Raw genomic sequence first — 16,212 nt, forward strand, 5'->3', positions numbered from 1 at the left:
AAAAAAAAAAAAAAAAAAAAGAGTTGAGATGAGGAGTGCTAGGGGGGACTTGCAATTTCAAATAGAGTAGTTAGTTAAGGGAGGCTCATTGGGAAGGAGACATTTGAACAGAAACTTGAAAAGGGGCCTGGGGGTGAGCCACGTGACTACCGGGGGAAGAGCGGTCCAGGAGCAGCCTGTGCTAGAGTCCCTGATGCAGGAATGGGCCACAGGAAATCTGAATGGCTGAATGAATGAATGTGTCCTTGAGGCCAGGAATACAACAGATGCGGCCCTTGCATTGTCTTCAGGGATTCCGAGGCACTGTTTCTGAGCCTTCCTATGAGCCGGGAGTGGACCAGGTGTTTGAGATCTACTCTCTGCCCAGCCCTTCCCCGTCTGTACAGATTGGATGGTGTACGGCATCCCCTTGTGCTTTCAAAGTCCATTAGTTTTTCTTCTAAGTAAAATGTCCAGAAATTTCCCTCCTAGGGTAGGCAGGAGAGCACAGTTTGCAAGGGACCAGACACTTCTGGGCAGTCGGTGTGAGGTGCGGAGCGCTTCCGCTCCGCCCTGCCACTGTGTTTAAAATGTTAAACCACTGTGCCTGAAAATCTTACCGAGGTAATGCTATGCTGCCCTGCTTTCTAAAAACAGTTGATGCTGAACGTGCCAGTCCTTTCTTGATGTCTGGGATTTAGGACTGCGCATCTCATTCACTTTGCTGGGATTTTACAGAGAAACATCTTTGGGATCATAGTAAGTCACTTTCCCTTCCCCGCACTAAATGGGTGCAGATTTCTTGGCGTGTGAGAACACTTGTGCAGTGGGAAGATCTTGGAGTCTTGAATCTCTCATTTCTTCCTTCCTTAAATGTTGAGGGTCTATTATTCACTTACTTACAATTAGGTACTAAGAATACAATGATGAGCAAAACTCAACCGAGCTCTGCCATCAGAGACCCTACGACCCCCTGGGGAGACCTGCGTTTATCAGACAGTCACAGATGCATGGGAAACTGCCGTTGTGGGGGCTGGTGCCGTGGGAACCTGACCAGGGCTGTGTTACCTCAAGAGGACGGCCGCAGAAGCATCTCCAGGGCCAGTGGTTCTCAGGCCAGCTGCATGCTGGAATCGCCGAAGAGCTTTAAAAATATCATTGCCCAATCCTGCCCCAGAGATCCTGACGTCATGGCCTGCTCTGCAGCCCAGGCCTCTCTGGCTGAATTTAGTGAGTAGCCGGGGCTGGAGGCCACGGGGAAATGGGTTCTACCCCGATTAGCTGGAATAAGGACTGAAGGGGAGATGGGCTGGACTTGCTGCATCAAGGAACTTGGGCTGCGGCCTGGGAGCCGTGGGGTTTTGAAAGGTTGCAGCAGGGGCATGTCGTGGTCCCTTTGGCCTTGTGGGAAGAAGGTCCCACTTCTGTGGAAAAGATGGGAGGGGAGCCAGCGCAGAAGCGAGAAGTAGAAGTCCAGTGAGGAAGGCGCCTCGAAGGACCCCAGGCGAGAGGTGCTCCCTGGTAGTGGTAGGAGAGGAAGGAACGCAGGCTGGATGGAGCCAGTGGCAGCTGACGTCTAGCAGGAGGGGCCGAGGGAGGGACCCTGTTGACTCCCAAGTCTCTGGCTTTCAGGGCATAAATGCAGTGCTGTTCAACAAGAGCAGGATATGGTGGGTGGCAGGCATGAGACGGGGTCATAACTTAAATTCAGGACCCGATTTAAGGGGCCTCCTAGATGTCCAAGAGATGTCATGTCGGCACATGAGTGGAGTTCAAAGGCCAGATGTGGGCTGGGCGTGGGTGCCGGTGAGTCATCAGGGTGAGGCTGGCCATGGACACTGAAGCCACGGATGCGTCGCCTTGGGAGGGAGTCATGTGCAGAGATGGCTGGCTCTGGTCCAGACCCTGTGTTCAGATCCTGATCTCACCAAGCGTGACTTTGGGCAAGTTAGCTGTCTTAACAAAATTTGGGCTACCATAGCAAAATGCCAGGGACTGGGTGGCTTAAATGACAGAAGTTGTATTTTTTCACAGTTCTGGAGGCTGGAAGTTCAAGTTGAGGGTGCCAGCATGGCTCGGTTCTGGCCGGGGCTCTCTTCCTGGTTCAGACTGCCACCTTCTGTCTGTGTTCTCACATGACCTTTCCAGGGCACATGTATCTTCTTACAAGGTGCACGCATTAATCTTGTCATGAATGTCCCATCATCATGACCCCATTAAATCCAGTCACCTCCCATAGGTCCCACCTCTACATACGGGGGTTAGGGCTTCAGCATATGAATGGGGCACAGGGGACACGAGCGTTCCATCTATAACTAATAGTTAACCTCTCTCAAGTTTGTCAGCCTTTCAGGTTCACCAAGGACAAAACTAAGCGTGCATGGAATCTGGAACATCATGGCACATACGTGGCTGGGCGCATACTATTTCCTGTCCTTGAACTTGCCCTCCTTTCCCGCTTCCAGAGAAGTGTCTGATGTCTGCTACAGACTGTATTTGCTTCAATCTAAGGGCTCTTTTCTTCCTCTTCTATTCATTTTGCTGCCTCTGATTTGGCTGTGGACTTGTAAGCCATTGGCTGTATTCGCTTGAATTGTGTGTACAGTGAGAGCAGCATGCACTGAACATGAGAGCTTGAGTTTCCTGTGACTTTGTGCTACTTAGGGACGGGCTGCAGGCCCAGGCACGAATCTTAGTGCCTGCATGCAGTGAGCTTCACTGAGTTTACAGATCTGGGGCTGGATGTGGTGGCTCATGCCTGTAAACCCAGCACTTTGGGAGGCTGAGATGGGTGGATCACCTGAGGTCAGGAGTTCGAGGGCAGCCTGGCCAACATGGTAAAACCCCATCTCTACTAAAAATAATAAAAATTAGCCGGGTGTGGTGGCGAGTGCCTATAGTCCCAGCTACTCGGGAGGCTGCGGCAGGAGAATCGCTTGAACCTGGGAGGTGGAAATCGCAGTGAGCCGAGATCGCGCCACTGCCCTCCAGCCTAAGCGACAGAGTGAGGCTCCATCTCAAAAGAAAGAAAAAAAAAAGGGTTTACAGATAAATGGGCACTGGTTGTGGATGACTCAGACTTTCCACAATGTTTTAGGCTGTTCTCTGGATTGCGAAGGTGAAGGGGCCTCTGGATAAGTGAGGCACTGGCTTGTTAACACTTAACTTGCACAGCCACTGACCGTGCCATCACCATGACCCACAGGGAGCATCCTGTGCTCGCCCCCGCTGGCTGATGGGGCATCTCCTTGTGACTGGAGGCAGTGCTGGGAGTGCACGAGCTGTCCTTGTGCCTGAGACTCTGGGCTCTGCTGTCTCTGGGTGGGGGCGTGGCCTGGGGAGGGGGTGTGGTCCTGTGACCATGTTTCCTCCACCTGCAAACCAGAACATCTCCTGGCTGCCTCCACCCACCCACCCAACATTTCCTGTGCCAGGTCCTGTTCCTGGGGATACGGGATTCTGCTGTGATCAAGACTCAGTCCCTGCCCTCAAAGCCATCCTCTTCTGGTGGTGAAGGAGTAAGCAACTAACAGGAAACACCCAAGTGGTGACCTGGTGTTTCTTCAAAGTTGTGTCCCAAGGAGCTGAAAGGCCTGGCCTCTGCTCCCTTAGGAAAGTCTCCATATCCTTCTGAGCCTCAGTTTTCTCATCCGTGAAAGGGGTATAAAAGCATTTGTTCCACCTCCCTCCTGGGCTGCTGGGAGGGTTCAGAGAGAAAGCTGAGAAAGTCCTTGGGAGTCATGGGGGGCATGTTAATGTCGGCTGCCGTGGTCCTGCATTAGGCCAGGCAGTGGATGAGCGGTGGCAGAGGGGGCCTCTGCCTTTGGGGGTTTTGCCCCAGACCTCCTCGCTCCATCCAGGTGGACGCCCTGAGCCGGGGAGGATGTGCGCCCCCTGGTGGAGACGCTATGGTTGCTGCATCCACAGGAGCCCAGGCAGAATAGATGCCAAAGCGAGCAGAAGCAGTCAGGCTTGCTCGAGAGGGCTGGGAGGTCGTGCTGTTATTTTTGTGCGATTGATCTGGCTTTTGGATATTTAATAGCAGAGAGAGGGAGAAGCTGAATACTGATGATGCAGGGCTTGTCTGTCTCCAAAGCTTCTGCTGGTCTTGCTTTACCTCTGTAGATAGACATTTCCTAGGGAGGGTGATGTCGTGGGGAAGGCACCTGCTCTTTGCCAGCTCTGTTTCTTATTCCTTAGCAGGACACAGGAGTTCATGTCTCCAGCAGCCTTCCAGCTGGCTGTCTCCTCCCAGGTTGGGTCTCCTGGGACACCAGCCAGCTAGCATGGGGTTGGCCACTAGCTGCAGAGACAGCCCCCCTGAGGCTCCCTCCTGGGCCTTGGTGGCCCATCTGGAGTGCAGCTTGCATGAAGCGTGGGCCCTCCGTTTCCTCCTTAACTCTTGCACAGGCGAGTAGACCGAGCTGACCGTAGGCCCTGGCTGCACAGTGCGGGGGAGGAGTCAAACAGGCAGCCCTGACCTTGACGGAGAGCCAGGCCCTCGGAGAGGCTCCCTTGTGACAACAGCAGATCTTCGTGTTGTCTAAGGCTTCTCTCCGACACCTTCTGTATTTGTTTGTCTGTTGATGCATTTGCTTATTTTAATATCGGTTGAGTTCCCTTGTCAGCTTTGGCACTGTCAGCATTTGGGGCTGGTGAAATCTTTGTCACGGGTCCTGTCCCTGACCTGGGCCGCCTTGTCCGGAGGCCCCCCCACCTCACTTTCCATTGTTCTATCTAGAGAGGCAGACAGGTGACAGGCTCTCTGTGCCTCAGTTTCCTCATCTGTAAATTAGAGATAATAACAGTATCCACCTGGATAGGCCGTGTGAGGAGTTAGATTGTTTGTGTATGTAAAATGCCTAGCAGAGTTCTGGACATGCAGTAAGCCTGTGTGACATGCATCACCCTTACTCAGTGGATGTTTATTTGTTTATTTATTTGAGATGGAGTCTTGCTCTGTCACCAGCATGGAGTACAATGGAACAATCTCAGCTCACTGCAGCCTCTCCCTCCTGGGTTCAAGCCATTCTCCTGCCTCAGCCTCCCGAGTAACTGGGATTACAGGAGCCCACCACCACGCCCGGCTAATTTTTTTTATTTTTAGTAGAGACGGGTTTCACCATGTTGACCAGGCTGGTCTCGAACTCCTGACCTCATGTGATCCACCTGCCTCAGCTTCCCAGAGTGCTGGGGAGCCACTGTGCCCTGCCAGATGTTTATTTTTATTGTGCCAAGCTGGGGATGCAACAATGAACAAAGACCCTGACCTTGGGATCTCAGAGCTCATGAGAAAGGCAGATGCCTTATTCTGGGCTTTTAATTCAGTGTAACAAGTCCTGGGATGGGGACACATCAGGGGCTTGATGGAGGAACACCTCACCCAGGAGTTAAAGAAGGAAGGCTTCCTGGAGGAGGTAGCATCCCAGCTGCGATATGAAAGAGAAGTACAAGTTAGCTGAGTGAGGAAAGGAGAGGAATAATGGTGTGAGTTATCTGTCTTTCAAAGAAATTTTAAAAGGCCTTTCTGAAAAACTCAAATCCCATTTACTGGGCTATATAGTACAAATAGGGCAAAATCATGCCAAAAAAAGAAAAATCCTGGGTTCACATCTCTGTGGGAAGTCACATCAGCCCTCTGAGATACCTAGCTTGGATGCGGAGTGCGGGGCTAGGGCAGGGAGGAGACCTGCCTCCATCCCCCACAACCCAGCAGGTGCGTTTCTGCTTTGGCAACAGCAACCTCCCCAGATGCTTTCTGCCTTATGGGTGCTGGGGCCTGGCAGGAAGGGAGAACAGGGAGGCAGGTGGGGAGTGGAATCAGAGAAGGGCAAAGCCATTATTCTGATGCAACCGGAGTCATTCCGGCTCACTTGCATGTCCACTGGGGGTCACCAGACGGCGCTGCCCATCACGGTGTCTCAGAACCGTGCCAATGGACACTGCTCTCACCCGTGCTCCTGCGATCGCCTCCGAGGGGAGACAGTGTGGTGGACTGAACATGGAGAAGTGCACATTGGTGGTTAAAGCTCATGTCCTGTTAGTTGACGCCAGGCACCTGGCCTCAAAATGTCCAGGAAGTACAGTCCCGCCCGGGCCTAGGAAGTGGTGACCAGCACTAAGGAAGCCCCTCAAGCAATGTCTGGGGCACCGGGCTGGGCTCCTGGTGACAATGTGTGTTGTTCCTCTTCCTGCACAGCTACAGCCTCCGCTTGGCGTCCCGATGCCCTCCACCAGCCGCCCCGTACATCACCAGGCAGTGTAGGAAGGTCAAGGCCCCGGCTGCAGCCCAGTTCCAGGGACCATTCTTCAAAGAGTAGACACCCTGCCTGCTCCCTGACAGGTACGAGGCAGGATGGAGCAGCTTCCGGCACTGTTTGGGTGGGCCTGGGGGTCAAGGGGGCGTGGGCTTGGGTCTTGGGTGGGGTGGGAAGGAGAGAAAGGGGGTGGGCGTGATTGCTTGTGTGTACTGGGCACGGGGCAGGGCCTCCCTCCGGGAGGGCACGTGGCTGAGGGCAGACTCTGGACTGCCTGTTTCACATCCCAGCTCTGCCACTTCCTGGCTGTGAACTTCAAGCATGTGACTTAGTCTTTCTGAGCCTCAGTTTCCACATTTGTACGGTGGGCACCACAATAGTACCTACTTTATGGGGTGATTGTGAGAATTACAAGTGTCAAATGTGCAAAGCACCCAGAACAGGTCCGCCACATAATCAGCACTCGGTAAGTCATTATTGGAATAATAATAAAAGTCATTTGTTTGGGCGCGGTGGCTCACGCCTGTAATCCCAGCACTTTGGGAGGCCGAGGCGGGTGGATCTCGAGGTCAGGAGATCGAGACCATCCTGGCCAACGTGGTGAAACCTGTCTCTACTAAAAAATACAAAAATCAGCTGGGCGTGGTGGCACCCGCCTGTAGTCCCAGCTACTTGGGAGGCTAAGGAAGGAGAATTGCTTGAACCCAGGAGGCGAAGGTTGCAGTGAGCCGAAATCGTGCCACTGCACTCCTGCCTGGCGCCTGGCAACAGAGCGAGACTCTGTCTCAAAACAAAAACAAAAACAATAGTCATTATACTCAGGTCTCAACTGCCTCAGAGGCGCTCAGCCCAGAAAAGATTGCAGCGTTCCTATTCCCACACTGTATTTGAAAGTAAAAATAATACAGGTTGAGTGACCCTGATCCAAAAATCCAAAATCTTAAAACATCCCCAAACCTGAAACTTGAGTACAGACATGACACTCGAAGGAAATGCTCATTGGAGCATTCCAGATTTCAGATTTTTGGATTAAGGATGCTGAACCGGTAAGTATGTAATGCAAATATTCCAAAATCCAAAAAAAATCCAAAATCTAAAAACTTTCGAGTCTCAAGCATTTCAGATGACGGATATATAGTCTGTCCTAATCCATAAAATATAAAACTCAGATTTATTTTGGACCAAAACAGTCTCTTCCTAGGTTTTCTGGTGGTAAAAACCTGGAATCACTCTAAGATTGCTGTCAGATGAAAACATGGAAGCCAGGCTTTTCATTTTTGGCGTACCTGGGTTTTGCTGGTGACCCACGGGCAGGCTTGACCCTCCCTGTTGGTGACACCACACGACTACATTCATTGTGTCCCCAGGGTCAGCATTGCAAAGCGTGACCAGAGGACCTCAGGTGTCTGAAGATCTAGGATGCTGTTATAAATACAGACCCCAGAGCCCAGTTCCAAATGTACAACATGCCAAAAAGGCCCAAATCCTATTTACTGGGCTGTAGTCTAAATAGGGCCAAACCCCATTATAAAATCCCGAGTTCACATTTCAGTGGGAAGTCACGTCACCCCTGAGACATACCCAGCATGGAAGTGCTTGGCACAGGACAGATGTGGAATACTGGGTTAATGGCAGGGAGGGGACCTGCCACCACCCCCGCAGCCCTGCTTGTCTTGGTGGGTGGGTATTGATGGCATGGGCCAGGGAACCTGCATTAGCAGATGGCCGGGTGGTTCTGGGACACACTTAGTTTGGAGATGCCTGCTTAGCACAAGGCGGGGGTTAAAACACAAGCCAGGGCTGTTTGGAATGAGAGTGCAGTTCAAGGCAAGAATGGGCTGAATTCTGAAACTCGGAGATCTTTTGTGTTATACCAGCAAGAGAAAGCCCTGTCTTCCTTCTGCCTGCCCTCCCACCCCAACACCTCACTCACTTCTCTCTTTCTTAAGCAGTTGGAGTTTCCAGCTTGGCTTTATTCCTCTGGGGTTTGGGGAGGGGAGTGAAAATAAAATCCACTCTTCCCCAGAGAGTCTGTTGTCTGCCGCTGGGACTGAACCTGTCTCTCCGGGGCCAGCTGCCCCTGACAGGAGAATCTGGGGACTTGACCCTGAGCTGGGGCCTCATGGAACAACACTGAGATGGACTCTAATACAGAATTGGGAGGCCCTGGGAGATGAGCCTCCCATTTTACAGAAGGAAAAATTGAGGCCTTCTGGAAAATGGGAGGCCATACCAGAATGAGCAGTTCCGACTCTGGGAACCGTTTGTGTCTGGCATTCTCCTTGTAGCCAAGGCTGCTGCATGAACCTTCTGTGTTGATGGGCACCCAGGAATGCTTCCACCCCAGAGCAGGTGTTCTCTGAGCCGGAGGGTGAGCCAGGTGCAATGGGTTGGCTTCCTAAACAGACTGGGGCATTTCTGTTGACCACTGCAGGCTTGACAAAGACGGGGATGAAATGTATGTAGCATTTGCCAAGCCTTATGAATTGAGGCTGTGCCCCAGGGCTGGGCACTGTCCTAGGTGGTGGCCTTTTTTTCCTCCTTTAGTAACACATACAGGCTGGGCGTGGTGGCTCACACCTGTAATCCCAGCACTTTGGGAGGCTGAAACGGGTGTATCACGAGGTCAAGAGATTGAGACCATCCTGGCCAACCTGGTGAAACCCCGTCTCTACTAAAAATACAAGAAAAACTAATTTGGCATGGTGGTGGGTTCCTGTAGTCCCAGCTGCTCGGGAGGCTGAGGCAGGAGAATTGCTTGAACCTGGGAGTCGGAGGTTGCAGTGAGCTGAGATTGCACCACTGCACTCCAGCCTGGCCACAGAGTGAGACTTTGTTTTAAAAAAGATAAAACTCCCCCCACCACAAAACACAGTTTCCCAAGCTGAGCAATCAAATGAAGAAAGGCCTAATGTTATTTGCCTCTGCATCTTACAATCTCTGCTCACCAACAACGAAGGTTCCAAACTCACAGTTTACTGTCTAAGTGACTAAAACTTGCTCCATAAAATCCTATGTAGCTTTTTCTTTCCATTTTAAAAATTGGTACTTATACCAAGCATGTGCTACTTATATTATTTTAAAAGAATTTTTAAAAAAATCTTCTTTATACTTTTACCTTAGTTAGCTCAGGCAGCCATCACAAAATACCATCGATTATGTGGCTTAAATATGGAACACAGATTTATTTCCTGATGGTTCTCGGGGCTGGAAGTACCAGATCAGGGAGCCACCATAGCTAGGTTCTGGTGAGGGCTCTCTTCCTGGTTTGCAGACAGCCACCTTCCTGCTGTGTCCTCACAGGGTGGGAGCCTGGGGGAGAGCAAGCTTTCTGGGGTCTCTTCTTAGAAGTCCACTTATCTCACCGTGAGCCTTTCTTTGTGATCTCGTCTAAACCTAATCACCTCTCAGAGGCCCCACCTCTAAATACCATCACATGGAGGGGTTAGGTCTTCAGCATAAGGGTTTTAGGGGTACACAGTTCAGTCCATAGCACTATTGAACACAGTTCCAGACTTATGAAAATGCCACAGCAAAGTATTTTAGTTCAGGAGGGTGTGTGCAGACCAAAGCCCTCGTTTTACAGGGAAGGAAACTGACGTGGAGGGGCACGTGGCAGACCTGGCATCGGCACTCTGGTCTTCTGATTTCCGGGACCATTGCTGGATTTTAAGTGGGTCATGCCTCCTTCATGCAAAACTGTGTGTGCATGCGGGTTTTGTACGGAGAAAAGGATGGCCTTCTCGAAGGACCCATGGCCTCGGCTGCTTTGCCCGCTGTTGCCCATGCCAGATTCAAGGCTCCATCACCCATCTCCCAGATGGTCTGAATGCAGCGAGAATGAACACAGAGGAGCCTGGTTTCTGGCAGGCCCTGCCTTTTGTCAGCCTTTGCGGCATCCCCTTTACTGTGGCTCAAAGCCCAGAGGTTTCTGTTCACTTTTAAGTGCAGAAAAGTACCACACTGCTTAGGCTATAGGGAGGCTTCCTTTGCACATCCTGTCTTCACCCTACCCCAGGGGTTCAGCGGGAAGCCCAGGGAAGGGACAGCCTCTGACCTGTCTGGCCACGGTTGTGATCCTTCTCTCAGCTGTTGCTGCTCCTTTGGCTAAGACCAGCGACCTGAGGGCCCTTTGTGGCAGGCTTTCTGACATGGGCTCCCTCCTGGGGTCCTGGGAGTGAGGTGTGTAGAGGTCCCCCATCCTGGCTCATCTCCCTCGTATGAGAGCTTCACTCCTTCTCAGGTCCAGCCCCCAGCCCAGGCTGCTGTGGCTTCCCTAAAGGGCTGCCCTCTTGGTTGGGGTCTGGCAAGATGGCTCCTTTTATGGATCCCACGTGACCCAGGGGAAACTCACACTTGCTGGCCACACCCGGCCAAGGGAATGCAGCCACTCCATAGCTGGCTCTGCCTCTGCTTCCTTTCCTCCCCATGCTCTGGCTCACGGGCACAGGCAGACAGGCTGGCCTGCTGCATAAGCAGCCATCCTTTGGGAAGGAACACTGCCTCTCTTGAAGACATCCCACTCCCCCGCAAGCAGCCCTTTCCAGCCCCATCGCGACATTTCAGGGAATTGAAATTAACATAGGGTAGTGGTTAAGTGCACAGTTTCTGGAGCTATACCTTCGGTGGCTACTTCACTCCTCTGTGTTTGAATTCACATCTGTGAAATGGGTTAATAATGATAATACCTCTCTCATGGGTTTATTGAGAGGATTGAATATGTTAGTGAATGAAAAGCCCTTAGCAGAGTGCCTGGCATGCAGTAAGCCTTCCATAAACAACTGGTATTATTATGATAGAAATATTACATTATTAGCAGTAGTAATAATAATGGTAGTTATTTTTAGTAATCGTAATGGTGACCAGGTCCACTGGGCCACAGAACTGTGTCCTGAACTTGGCCCAGCTCAATTCAACCCAATGCAGTGAACAGTATTGATCGATTGATTGATTTTGACACAGGGTCTCACTCTGTCACCCAGGCTGGAGCGCGGTGGTGCGATCTCGTCTCACTGCAACCTCCGCCTCCTGGCTTCAAGCGATTCTCCTGTGTCAGCCTCCTGAGTAGCTGGGATTACAGGCACCCACCACCATGCCTGGCTAATTTTTGTATTTTTAGTAGAGGTGGAGTTTCAACATGTTGGCCAGGCTGGTCTCAAACTCCTGACTTCAGGTGATCTGCCCACCTCAGCCTCTCAAAAGCGCTGGGATTACCACCGTGAGCCACTGCGCCCTGCCTGCAATGAACATTATTCAGGACTCACTCATGTGCTCAGCTCTGTTCTAAGCTCTGTGAATGTGGTTTCTGCGGAGGAAGCACGAGGGCACAGCCATCCCCTCCAGACTGGAAGAGCAGACAGGTGCTGGAGTGAGCCTAGCCTGGGTTCGAGTCTCACCTCTGCTGCTCATCATCAGCACACTTGTAAAAGTTATTTCTCTTCTCTTAGTCTTCCATTTCTTTCCTATAAAATGGGGATCTGTGTTGCCTGCCTTGAGGGTTGTGGACATCCAAAGGAAATTAAGGGAGAGTACAATCACTTTGGAAAACTGGCAGTGGTGACTGATGCTGAACTTCTGGGTACCTCAGGACCCAGCAGTCCCACTGCAGGGGACACACTCAGCAGATACGCACCCACACGCACCAGAAAACACCTGTGAGAATGCTGATACGTCATCTGTGTGCATCCTACAACCCAGCACTTCCGCTCAGCAGCAATGCATAGATATGTGCACCACATGTGTCTTCTAGACACATATAAGAATGTTCTAGCACATGACTCACATGGCACCAAACTGGAAGTTCCCAGTTGTGGATCAGCAGAGGAATAGCTGGATAGATGTGGTGCATTTTTTTTTTCTTTGAGACGGTGTTTCGTTCTTAATTGCCTAGGCTGGAGTGCAATGGCGGGATCGCAGCTCACTACAACCTCCGCCTCCTGGGTTCAAGCGATTCTCCTGCCTCAGCCTCCCAAGTAGCTGGGATTACAGGCTTATGCCATGATACCCAGCTAATTTTTGTATTTTGAGTAGAGATGGGGTTTCACCGTGTTGGCCGGCTGGTCTTGAACTCCTGACCTCAGGTGATCCACCCGCCTTGGTCTCCCAAAGTGCTGGGATTACAGGCATGAGCCACCGTGTCCAGCCTAGATGTGGTGTATTTCTATAGTAACACACTACACAATAACAAGGTTGCAAGCATCAACCACACATGCAGAATGGGTGGCTCTCACAAACACTGAGTGGAAAAAGCCAGACACAGGAGGAGATGTACTGATTGATCCTATTTATTTAACTTAAAAAATGGGTGAAATCAGTCTACCGTGTTAGAGGTGAGGACAGTGGTTCTTCTGGAGGGCAGGAGGGTTCATGTATCCTTAAAGGGGTCATGGGTTTGGGGTTGATGGGTGACTGTCACGTTCTGGTTTTTCATCTGGGTGCCAGCTTTGCAGGTGTATTCACTGTGAAAATTCATCAAGCTATGCTTTTCAGCTTGATGTTTCAGTACACAGTTTAATTACAAAATTAAGTGGGATAACACATGGACCACCTGCGATCGGGACTGAATACGTGCTCACCGTCATTATGTTCATTTCCTTTTTCTCCTCAGCACCCGAAGTGACCTGGAATCAGTGAAGCCAAAGGGACTGGCAGACTGCCCTGCAGGGAGTACCGACCTATCCCAGTTGTGTGAGCCTGCTCGAGAAAGGGGGTGCATGTGTGCGTGCGCCTGTGTGCGTGCATGTGTGTGTGTGCGTGTGTTCTCGTGCGGGTGTGCGAGTGCTCTTCAAACACGGGTCCTGAACCCCAGGGCGGCAGGAAGGCGGCCAACTCCAGGCTGTCGTTCGGCATGATGTCTGGATGCAGCTCTCGGGAGCTCTGTCTTCCTGTTGGGGTGGGGCCTCTCCTACTATGCAATTTTTCAAGAGCTCCTTGACCCGGCATTTCGCTTCCTGAGTTGGCTTTTGCCATTATGGGGACTTTGGTCTGACCCAGGGGTCAGCTTTAGGAAAGCCTTCAGGAGGAGGCCAAGTTCCCCTTCAGTACCACCCCCTCTCCCCACCTTCCCTCTCCTGCAACATCTCTGGGAATCCATAGCATATTGACACGTTGGAGCCAAGCCCGAAGACTCCCCTTGGCCCCAGTACATGGAAACCCCCCTTCCTTGCCTAAGGTGTCTGCGTTTCTGGCTCTTGAGTCATTTCCAGACTTGAAATTCTCATCGGTCCATTGCTCTTGAGTCCTTTGCAGAGAACCTCAAATCAGGTGCACCTGGGAGAAAGACTTTGTCCTCACTTGCAGATCTATTTCCTTCATTGGGAAGGGCAGGGAATGGGGCCAGTGTGTGGAAGGGAGGGATCTCCTGTGCCCTTCATTGCCACACTTGGTGGGACCATGAACACCTTTAGTGTCTGAGCTTCTCAAATTAGCCGCAATAGGAAACAAACAAATTGAGAAATGAAAAAAAAAAAAAAAAAAAAGGAAACATTTAAAAGCACAGGGGGAAGAAGAAGAGATTTTGGAGGCCATCCTGCCAGGGGTGGACAGGGCTGACTCCTGCTCTCTGGAACACAGTCCATGTCTTGGAGAAACGGGTGAGCTGAGCTTGGCGATTGGACCCAGTTCAGTGAGGTTCTTGGGTTTTGTGCCTTTGGGGCAGACCCCAGACGAGGATGTCTGAGCCACTTGGGTGCTGTTTTCTCAGCTCCGATTTCAATAGCGAGCTATCAAACCCAGAGCGAGAGGAAGGAGCTCTGATGAGCACGATCTGTCACACAATAAAGGGATTTTTTTTTTTTCAGGGCTACTATGGTTGATCTTGCAACTCTGTAAATATGTGTGTAGACACTTTTAAAAGCACGTATTTATGTCCCTGACTGTAAATGCCCCATTTTTAAAGTTTTATAACTTGTGTTATTTAATGAGTCAGTCAGCTGCCGTATGGGGTCTGCTAAGGGTCTAGGAGAAGGGTCTCATGCGACCCTCACATGGGCAGAAAAATGCTGGTCATTGGCCGACATCGAGTTTTCCTGTTTTCCACCCAGCTAAAAACCGTTGTTTGCTTTAAATTTTCATAAACTGGAATCCTTTCACCCGCTCCTACAGTTAACCCTCATGAGCATGACGTGCTGAGGCTGTTCCTTATCCTGATGATGCGCTTCTGTCCCGTAAATGTTAACACTCATGAACCATATCCCGGCCTCTCGGTTCTTGAGGGCCTCCCCTTGCAGCAGCGAGGAAAGCTCACAAACCCAAAACCTGGGAAGTCACCTGCAGCCCACGGTGAACTCTGGGAAATTTGGTTGAGGCCTTGGGGTCACTCCTTGTTTGCATGTGCAAATGTGCTGGTCACCCTTCAACACTCCCAGACGGTCAGGAAAACTGTTCCAGTAACGAGAAGGGGGGATGATTTTGTAAAAGCGGCATAGCCTGGTCAGTGTTGGTCTTCAAGACGACAGCTCTGTATCTGCCATGTGAAGAGAATTAACAATAAAAGTGTGAAGAGCGATTGTGAGGAACAAGGGTGGGCGTGATCATTTTCGTTTCTGTGCTTTGTCTTCTGTGTTGGTGGTTTCCGTGGGAGTGGGGTGGGGGGGTCTCTGAATGCTCCCTCCCAGCAACGTGAGGAACCAAGGGCTCATGGAACCTCACTCTTGGAAATGTCCCACGTGGTAAGCAACTCTACTCTGCCACCTGCCAGCCAGTGAGTTAAACCACATCACTAAGACCTGAAAGACGTCTTGTGATTGCAAATATATTCTCAAACAACTTTATTGAGGGCTAATCCACAGATCGTACCACTTACCCACTTAAGCGTACACATTAGTGGCTTTTAGTACTTTCAGTGTTATGTAGCCATCTCCACAATCAATTGTAGAACATTTTCATCACCCCTAAAAAGAAACCCCATGCTTGTTAGGAGTTACACCCCATTTCCCCCAAAGCCCCTACCACAGTTCTACTTTCTGTTCCTGTAGGTTTGTCTATTCTGGACATTTCATAGAAGCGGAACTAGAAGACATGTGATCTTTTGTGACTGGCTTCTTTTACTCAGCCTAACGTTTAAAAGGATTTCATTCCTTTTTATGGCTAAATGTTCCATTGTAGGAATAGAACACATTTCACTCACTCATTCTTCAGGTGATTTATTTTGGGGTTGGTTCTGCTTCTTGGCTATTAAAAATGTTGCTGCTATGAATATTCGCGTGACAGTTTTTGTATGGACATAGATCTTCTTGGATATATGGCTAGGAGGGGACTGGGTCATATGGCAACCCTATATTCCACGTTTTGAGGAACTGCCAAACTGTTTTCCAAAGCAGCTGCACTATTTCACATTCCCACCAGCCATACGTAAGGATTCCTGTTTCCCCACATCCTTAGCAGCACTTGGCACTGTCTTTTTAAATTTTAGCCACCCTACTGGGTATGAATGTAAGTGGATTCTATGAAGGAATAACCATCTCTCTGATCACAAACCCTGGCAGAGCTAGATATCAGAGTCCCAAGAGGATGGGATGGGTACAGGGGGATTCTTATGGGAAGTGCGAGGGAAGTGTATTCTTGGGTTTGGGTGGAAGGAGACCCCAAAATGGTCTTTGTTCACATCCAAATATTGCAGAAAAGTAGGAGGAAGAACCCAAAGTTCTATCTTTTCACTGAAACACTTCCTCTGAAAAGGAGCAGAGGTGATGTGTTCGAGTTCTCCAGAGAAACAGAACCAGAAGGAGATTAGGTATATATATGATTTACTGTGATGAATTGGCTCACATGCTGTGAAGGCTGAGAAGTCCCAAATCTGCTTCCTGCAAGCTGGGGACCCAGGAAAGCCAGTGGTCTAACTGAGTCCAAGTCCAAAGGTCTGAGAACCAGGGGAGTTGATATAAATCAAGTCAGTCTGAGGGCAGGAAAAGGTGAGGTGAGAGGTCCCAGTTCAGCAGCGGGGCAGGGGAAAGGGGTGAATTGCTGCTTCTACATT

General features: G+C 50.6%; 1 protein-coding gene across 1 annotated transcript in view; it reads left to right on the forward strand.

The window, feature by feature from the left end:
• Window positions 1-14,755, forward strand: part of PRDM2 (PR/SET domain 2) — a 122,790-nt gene extending 108,035 nt beyond the window's left edge. The window contains 2 exon segments of the mRNA XM_037729863.1: window positions 6,179-6,322; window positions 12,844-14,755. Coding sequence (XP_037585791.1) covers window positions 6,179-6,299 — 121 coding nt within the window. The 3' untranslated portion in view covers window positions 6,300-6,322; window positions 12,844-14,755.
• The last annotated feature ends 1,457 nt before the right edge of the window (window positions 14,756-16,212 follow it).

The sequence above is a fragment of the Cebus imitator genome, unplaced genomic scaffold (genome assembly GCF_001604975.1).
Source record: "Cebus imitator isolate Cc_AM_T3 unplaced genomic scaffold, Cebus_imitator-1.0 Scaffold15, whole genome shotgun sequence".
In the NCBI taxonomy this organism is placed as follows: domain Eukaryota; kingdom Metazoa; phylum Chordata; class Mammalia; order Primates; family Cebidae; genus Cebus; species Cebus imitator.